Here is an 8,889-nt window from a genome sequence, read left to right as displayed (position 1 = left end):
CTCACCTATTCATTCATCCTCCAGTCTCTCCATGCCCCTCATCCATCCCACTCAAAAGGAATGTAGACAAATTTGCCAAGGAGCAGACACCTGTTTCTCTCTTCTGGCTCTGGGGCCAGGCTCACAATGGGGTGATCCTACTGAAAAGGGGCCATATCTAGTCACAGAGATTGGAGGTGGGTGAGTGAAGCTGACAAAATGCTCTGCCTTCCATGGACACCCATCAGGGCATCTGCACATGAGCCTCTTGACACATAGAAAGTCATCCCAGGGTCTCTGAGGATAGCTCAGAGAATGGTAGCTCCAGTCACCATGTCCCACCTGCTCCCTGATGATGCCTCCTTCCCAACCCAGCTTGGCCTCCATGGCTGTCAACATCAATCATTACCCCTTGGATAGGCACTGTGGTGATAGCACCCAGTCTGATGAGCAACTCTGTCCTCAGGGATCCTTGTGGGGAGTAGCCCTGAAGGGGCAGAGTAAGGAAGGGTATGGGACCACCTGGGGGCAAGCCTGGGGCAGAGAGGCTATGGCAATGATTCTTAGAAGAATCCTTCAGCAGCGAGGGGTTAGGGGTTCCCTTCCTTCCTTTTGGGTTTCTAGGGTGTCTATTTTGAGTGTGGTTCAAAGTCTATCCTTTTTTGCTTATGTATTTCCATGATTTGGCTATAAGCCTGTAAAGATAGATCTCCCACATATTTTGGGCATATTCATTGGGGACAGAATAAAGATGATGGCCTGATCCAGGTTTGGTCCTTTGACCAGCCTGTGCATAGAATTTCTGGCATCTCCCCACAGTTTGATAGGAGCAAATATAAGCTGACAAGGAATATGTGTGGTCAGTAAAGGCAGCCTATTACCTGCCCTTGGCTTGAGATCAGTCAGTTCAGAGTGGTCTAGCTTTCATTGTTCAGACACCCCTGGTGGCTGAGGACAGCCAGACCCTCCCTGAAGTCCAGTTGTTGTTGCTCATGGGTGCCCCTCATAGGTGAACACCTTCATCTTCTCTTCCATTTCACATTGGGAAGGTCTGGCATCTTGTTCTTTTCAGTTACGTTGTGCTTTGAGCTCAGATACACCTTACATGCACCTGGGGGCATTGTAAATGTCCCTCTGTTAGCATCAAGTCCTTCAGTGGACCCTGCCATGGTATTATTTTAAGCCCTATACTGATGATTCTAATGAGCTTCCCTTGGGGCACCAAGGTGTAAATACAGGTTTGTAACTGTGGCCTCTTGCAGCTTTCAATAAATATGGGATTAGAAACACAACCTTTCAGGAACTGACGGTCACAGTTTTGCTTGAATATGGAAGTTACAATAGTTCTATCCTCAGGCTACCTCTTCTTATGGTCTCCACATTGTTAAAGCCAAACCAGACAGGGCTAGTGGGAGAATGATCAAATCCAAATCCAGAAGCCACCAGGTACATATACACGAAAATGTATTTGTACACAAATCATTGTCCTGGATTTCAAGAATCCACTGAACAAATCTGATTTTTTATTTTTGTTGGGAGTTTAGCTAAGCTATTTAATGGTACTGCTGTCTTGGCATCTACTTTGCGTGGCCAGGAGGCCTGCAGGGTCTTAAAATTGACACTGGCGTCTCATATAAGCACAAGCATGTGCCCTAGATAGCATCCTACAGAGTTACATGGAAGTGCGTGATGGGTCTTCCCTTGCAGCTCTTGTGAGCAACAGTCTCCTCTGCCTGCCAGGACCTCCCCCTTGTTCTTCCTTAGATAAGACCCCTGTGGGGTTTACCAGAACTCTGCCCTTTGTGGTTGAGTTGGCCAATCTGGCTGTATCCCAAGAACCCCAAGGTACTCCACTCAGTAAGCAGATCCTGTGGCTTCACCTGTGTTGTGCCGTGACCTCCACATTGTGGACCCTTCAGCTGCTGAGTACGTTCCCCATAGCTCCTCTGTTTCAATTTCTCCTGTGGTCGTTTGTTGAACTGAGATTCTCCATGCATCACCCTGTGCTCCACTTAAGTTTAATTGGCAAATTAGTAACAATTATATAGGATATTCACCACCAATTATGGAACGGGTATTCTTCTTGAGCTGATAGACTATGGATCCAAACTGAACATACTCTGATCCATAAAGTGAATCTCAATGAATTTGAAAGAACTAAGTTCATTAAGGATAAGTGTCTCTGGCTGAAGGGATGTTTTGATTAAATTAAGGAGAAAAATGGTTGTCGAGGTAGCAACATACCTTAAAAGAACATGAGTAACCACAATTCTGATTAGGGTATGTGATCAAAGGAAATGATTAAACTTAGGATGTGAAAAGCATATGTGGTGTTCCTGAGGTTCAGCCTCAAGGGAAGTGACAGTCTGGACAGGCACATGCAGAGAATGGGCACAAAAATTGTGTCTCCCGCAAAAATGGAAGAAATTATGACAAAAAAAAAATAAACAAAGGAAAGAAGAAACAGCTTGATAGAAAGGGTCATGAAATGCAACAGTGGGTCCATTGGCAGGCCTCACGAAATTACTGATCCCTGCCTGGTACAAGATATCTAGAAGAAAGGCAGTTACAACCCATGTTGGTAGTATCCTGCAGGTCTCGAAAGATGACAATGGCCACTCTTGTCATCCCGCTGCTGGGAGTGGGGAGAAAGAACCAGCCATGTGGGGACTGACCTGAGCTTCTTAGGGGAGGCAGCACTCAGGATCAGACACATTTCTAGGCAGGCTGTGGAGTCCTCATCTTGATTATCCTTAGACACCCAGGTTGCTAGCTATCTACTGATGTGCAACAGTGAAGGTGGTCACAAAGGTGTCTGCCATTCTGGCCACATTCCTATCTCTTTCTGGGGTAGTGCCAATCTGTCTTTATGGCCTATCCGGCTGTGACCCTGGCCCTGTATCCTTTCTGGGATCATCATCAATGTTCAGGTATCTGTTTACTCCATGCCCAAAGTGGGAAAATCCTTCCCTTGCAGTGTCCTCACATGCATGGGCAACATGTCATACTTTCCTGGTCCACTCACTCCCAATACCTTGTATGAGGTCAGGCAGGACACTCACAGGTACTGTGGTTCCTCTTAGAAAAGCCTAACAAAGATGCCTCAGCAAAGGCCATGGGACTTCAAAGTGGCAACACTGTGTGGAAACACATGTTAGCTAGGGCTGGAGAAGACCTGTCTTTCCCAGTCCCGATCCCTCTCATGCCCATGGCTGCCATTCACATCCATTCCAGCTAAGCCTAGCCCTGGGCTGGTACCTGCCTTGTCCTGGATTTCTCTCCACCCATTCAGGACATTAGAAACCTCTCTCCCCACTGCCAAACACAGCTAGACCTAATGGCAAGCAGGTCAACTGGTGCTAGAGGTGTTGGAAGCGATGGTAACTCAGCCCCCATGGTAACCCTTCCCTGTACCCTCCTGATGGCTGCATCCATGGTCAGAGGTAGACCTGGTTTTTACTTCAACTTCCTAGAGCCCACCAGTGTTCCTAAGAGCTCCTGTGACCTGGCAGTTGTAGGATACACTGCTGTGAGAGCAAGGGAGTTGGGCTCAAGACCTGCATTCAGAGTCTATTAGGGCTGGGCTGGGGCAGGTGGAAGCAGCACTGGAAACAGAGCATATTACATGCATGTTCCTGCATCCAAGGCTTATGGAACAAAGCAGTGAAAACTGTGAGCCCCTGCTCTGCCTTCTGTTAGTGATGATGGGAGGGGCAGGAGGCAGTGAAGGGGAGGAGCTGGACAGAGCACTGGCCAGCAGCCCAGGGACTCCCTGGTATAGGACTGTGTGGGATGCCGAGCTTCAGAGGGTGGTCCCAAACTAGCTGCCACCCTGCCACCTGTTTGCTGCTGGCCTCCAGGACTGACACCAGACAGAATGCTCCTGAAGGCACCTCTGATTCTGGGGCTCATTGTGCTGGTGCCTCATGTCTGCAGTTCTGACTTTATGGACATTGGTAGTAGAACAAATTACTTCATCTTGTGTGTTGAGTTTGCGGTGTTTCATTTCAACCAAGTCTACCCAGATGAGTATGCGTATAAGCTGCTGTGGGTGCGGCGAAGCCAGCGCAAGGTGAGTTGAGTATCCTCCCTCCGGATGGCTCCATGTTTACCCTGAGACCACACTTGGGAGGGGTGAGTCCTTGATCTGTGGGAAAGAGCCATGATATTTTAATTTGGTAAATATTGTTTAAAAAGTTGCAAGATTTCATTAGAAATGTTCTGAGTTTCTGATTTGTTTCTTTCATGAGCCAAGCCTCTGAATAATAGAGGGATGTAAAGAAGGTGAGCAGAAAGCAAGCATTGAAAGCATAGATCCAGCTGCAGAGTGAGAGAGGGAAGAAAGGCTGCTAGTGAGGTTGTTGGGAGAAGCCAGAACAGCAGGGAGACAAGAAACCAGAAAGACTAAGAAAAGCAGTCGCTGGGAAGCAAGAGCCCAAGAAGGAAAGGCATCTCAGAGGCTGAGCTGTGAGTCTTCTGCATGCAACACTGTGGGTCCAGGGCTGGACAGGAGGCAGCAGAGAAGACAGATTGGGACATGTTCTCATGGGACTGTGGTGATAGTGAGGACAGGCCAATGGTTCCAAGTTCATGAATGATGAATGGAATAGGGGAAGGCTGGGGAAGGCTGGAGAAGAGCAGTAGGTGTGGGGGCCCAGGGAGAGGGGAAGCTGGGGACAAGGGGGAGAAGTCAGGGAAGGCATCTCAATGAGGGGTAGTCCTGGAAAGATCTGGTCACATGAGGTTGAGGATGAGAAGGGCAGGCAGCTGTGGAGAGGACCCTGGTTGGGGGCAAGCAACAAATATACTTGTAGACAGCCTGAAATTCTGTGGACTGTGGTTACAGGGAAGGAGATGCAGAGAGGCAGGAGTGCAGGAGGAGGTAGGGCTGGGGGCATTTCAGGGCCCCAGGCAAAGATTTGGGGATATTATCCTTGAAGATCTGAGGATCCACTGAAGTAAGTCACTGATGGTTCCACAAGCCATGCAGCCTGAGACCAAGATGCAGTGGATGGTCCTCTGGTCACTGGGAAGTAGAAGTGCTGGTTTCTGCATGTGTTGGAAGTCAATGTGGGGTGCACTGGTGTGAGGGTGTAGAGATAGAGGGGGTCAAATATGGACCCCCGGTGTTTTCCCAGAACACACGGGTGTGCAGTGATTCCATCAACTGAAAAGACAACAGAGCAAGGTTGGAGGAGACACAAAGAGATCTTGGCAGCACATCACATTTAGGATTCCTGAAATAGCCCATGCAGGAGGCCATGGGCTACAGAGCCTTAAGAGTAGAGAAAATGTTGGGCCAGATATAAATGTGTCCTTAGCCTCTGTTGGGCAAAACTTTCTCACTACTGTTTATTTTTATCACTTTGTGCTTTCTTTGAATGGAATACAGACTACTGTCCAGAACTCATTCTGTCCATGCCCATATTCTGGTCCTTGCATGAATAGTCCTGAGCCAGGCACCATGTCTGCAAGGCCCTGATGGGTAAAGTCTCATCTCTGCATCACACTGGGTGTGGCCCCCTCCCTGCACAGCACCCACTGGCTTCCCTCAGTCTTTCCCATTTCCTGACCCTCTGCCTCTTTCTTAGACAGCAGCCAACTCTGGACATCTGGAGGATGTGGGAGCCCCTTGGGCATTGAGACTATAGCTGCTGCTCTAGAACCTTGTGCCTGTCTTAGCTCAGGAAGGTCTGGGGGCCATGCAAGTGAAGCTAGGGGTACATGAATGTGTGTGTGGGTGTGTGTTGGTGGTGGTGGTGCTTATTGGGTCATGAGTGGGTATCATGTGTCACCTGTAAGAACTGAACCCCAAACAAAGAAGTCAGCCTTCAGATAATTCCAGGTCAGTCCAGTAAGAGACAGGTTCCTCCCTACAGTGATTTCTGGCTACATTTCTAAATTTGAGCTCTTCTTAAGTTTTCATGCACTTCTTTCTATTTAACAAGATCAAATAGTAACTTAATAACTTCTGATAGAAGCCTAACAAACACATGGAACAGCATCTTCTTAGTAAATATCCACCTCAATGAATCTTAGCAAGAAAAGCCTTTCTGTGCAGCCAGCTCCCATATAAAAAGACAAGCATTCCCAGCCCTCAGGACCCCCTACACCCCTGTCTAGACGCTGCTCTGAAAGGGACCACCAGCTGAGATGGCTCATTAGTGGACTAACAGACCCACTACCCTACTCTCCAGAGGAGGATTCTCTGGAGTGCTCCCCTTGTGTCTGGATGACGCCATGCAGGCATACGATTGAGAGATCAGTGGTGCTGTTAGGGTTGCTGTGGCCCACACAGGCTCCATGCTGTGTGGCCTCTGATCCTGTGAGCCGGTTCCCTCCTGTGTATTCATGGCACTGTAGATGTGACTAGCAGGTGCAGGCCATCAGGAGGAGTGCCTCAGGGAAGTTTCCCATACATGCTTTAGGTGTCCATATGGACCTCTTTTTGTAAGAAAAATGGCGAATTAAAAGGGAAAGGTGAAATAATAAATCAATTTAAAAATAAGAAAAATAAGAGATGTTGTACATATGTATGTCCTTATTCATTTACATATGCATTCACAGCTTTTGCATGTTTTCCTTTTGGTTCTCTGCTTTTCTTACTAAAACAAAGTATTTCATGGAGTATTATGCCTCCATCAGAAAGGATGAATACCCAACTTTTGTAGCAACATGGACGGGACTGGAAGAGATTATGCTGAGTGAAATAAGTCAAGCAGAGAGAGTCAATTATCATATGGTTTCACTTATTTGTGGAGCATAACAAATATCATGGAGGACAAGGGGTGTTAGAGAGGAGAAGGGAGTTGGGGTAAATTGGAAGGGGAGGTGAATCACGAGAGACTATGCACTCTGAAAAACAATCTGAGGGGTTTGAAGTGGCGGAGGGGTGGAAGGTTGGGGTACCAGGTGGTGGGTATTATAGAGGGCACGGATTGCATGGAGCACAGGGTGTGGTGAAAAAATAATGAATACTGTTTTTCTGAAAATAAATAAATTGAAAAAATAAAAACAAAAAACAAAACAAAACAAAACAATAAAAACCAAAGTATTTCATTGCAGTTTCTCCAATTTGTTATTAACAGCAGTTTACCTTGATATATTTAATGGAGTTGGAATTGGGCCAAACCATTTGCACAAAAGAGGATGAAGATCTGGAAAACTGCCCCTTGCAAGAAGGCCCGGAAGAGAAAAAGGTTTGAGAATATGATGAACATTCATAAAGGAGTATGAGTGGAAAGAGGCTTAGGGAAGTTATCAGGGATGATCCTGGGCAAGAAAAAGTCCTGGCCCTTCAGGTCCCAGGGCTCCCCCTGAGGGGAATATGGTTATTCTAGGGCAAAAGAGCTGCTCCGGCCTACTGAGCCCTGTGCTCACAGCTGGCCTGTGTAATAGCCTTCTTATGTCATCATCTATGAGCTGATATCATCCAGGGGACTTGGACCCTGGGCATGAGCCAGAGTCAGGATGACACCTCAGTGGGGCTTGTCTGAACCCCACCCCTCATCCCAGCCTGAGGGGTAGCCTCCCCTCTGGGTAGGTTTGCAGCTCTTGCTGAGTGTCCAGTGTCCAATTGAACCATCTCCTGAGCAGTCTGCTGGATCCCTCAGAACTCATGGGAGGCATGGAGCATCTAGGAAGTGTCATGGGTACTGGCAGGACCCCGAAGGGCAAGTCATGGTCCCAGTAGGACCCTCTCAGGAGCCCCTGACCCACATGTGCAGATTCAACAACCCCTGCCCATCATTTTGATGGATACTTGAGCTCTTCAGATCTTACCCTAGGCCACTGTTTCTTTTTCCTTTTCATCATTTATAGTTTTCATGTACGGTGAACTCCTACTCAGTCCTTCATGTGAAGTGCTCTCCATGTGTTAAACTGTTCTAATCTCATAATTACTTTTTTTTCAGTTGGACTGCACCTTTATTGTGGATGCCAGACCATGGCTTTCCCAGTTCTTCCTCCTGAACAGTACCTGTGTGCAGAAATAGGCAGAGAAGGAGACCCTGGCTCCTCAAGCAGAAGTTCCTGGAACACATGGGTGGTTCAGTCAGTTAAGCATCAGTCTTCAGCTCAGGTCATGATCTCAGGGTCCTGTGATTGAGTCCTGCATCGGGCTCTGTACTCAGTGGGGAGGCTGCTTCTCCTCTATCCTCCCCCCTTCTGATTGTGCTCTCTCTCTCTCTCTGACAAATAAATAAATAAATATCGTTAAAAAAAAAATAAAAGATGTTCTTTTCCCTCCAGAGAACAATAGTCAGTCTGTAGTCCCAGGTCTGCTTAGTACCAGGAAAATTAAATGTATCTCAGAGCACTTTCTGGGTCCCTGTCTGTTTTGCACTGTTTTGTACCCACTCACCTATTCATTCATCCTCCAGTCTCTCCATGCCCCTCATCCATCCCACTCAAAAGGAATGTAGACAAATTTGCCAAGGAGCAGACACCTGTTTCTCTCTTCTGGCTCTGGGGCCAGGCTCACAATGGGGTGATCCTACTGAAAAGGGGCCATATCTAGTCACAGAGATTGGAGGTGGGTGAGTGAAGCTGACAAAATGCTCTGCCTTCCATGGACACCCATCAGGGCATCTGCACATGAGCCTCTTGACACATAGAAAGTCATCCCAGGGTCTCTGAGGATAGCTCAGAGAATGGTAGCTCCAGTCACCATGTCCCACCTGCTCCCTGATGATGCCTCCTTCCCAACCCAGCTTGGCCTCCATGGCTGTCAACATCAATCATTACCCCTTGGATAGGCACTGTGGTGATAGCACCCAGTCTGATGAGCAACTCTGTCTTCAGGGATCCTTGTGGGGAGTAGCCCTGAAGGGGCAGAGTAAGGAAGGGTATGGGACCACCTGGGGGCATGACTGGGACAGAGAAGCACTGGCAATGCTACTTGAAGGAATC

General features: G+C 47.8%; 1 protein-coding gene across 1 annotated transcript; it reads left to right on the top strand.

Moving 5' to 3' along the window:
• Nucleotides 1–3,856: 3,856 nt before the first annotated feature.
• Nucleotides 3,857–7,973, top strand: LOC132022394 (probable cystatin-15). The gene is made up of 3 exons (XM_059407658.1): nucleotides 3,857–4,051; nucleotides 7,068–7,178; nucleotides 7,893–7,973. Exons 1-3 carry the CDS (start codon nucleotides 3,857–3,859, stop codon nucleotides 7,971–7,973), a joined length of 387 nt encoding a protein of 128 aa, XP_059263641.1.
• Nucleotides 7,974–8,889: the final 916 nt, after the last annotated feature.

Source organism: Mustela nigripes, chromosome 7, assembly GCF_022355385.1.
Source record: "Mustela nigripes isolate SB6536 chromosome 7, MUSNIG.SB6536, whole genome shotgun sequence".
NCBI classification, from domain to species: domain Eukaryota; kingdom Metazoa; phylum Chordata; class Mammalia; order Carnivora; family Mustelidae; genus Mustela; species Mustela nigripes.
Note: the sequence above shows the minus strand (reverse complement) of the source record. Positions and strands in the feature narration are given on the sequence as shown.

Excerpts from the sequence above, each read along its gene's own strand:
- LOC132022394 (XM_059407658.1), top strand. The coding sequence starts at position 3,857 with ATGCTCCTGAAGGCACCTCTGATTCTGGGGCTCATTGTGCTGGTGCCT. Across the intron at positions 4,052-7,067 it reads TGCGGCGAAGCCAGCGCAAG|CAGTTTACCTTGATATATTT; the intron begins GTGAGTTGAGTA and ends TGTTATTAACAG. Across the intron at positions 7,179-7,892 it reads AAGGCCCGGAAGAGAAAAAG|TTGGACTGCACCTTTATTGT; the intron begins GTTTGAGAATAT and ends CTTTTTTTTCAG.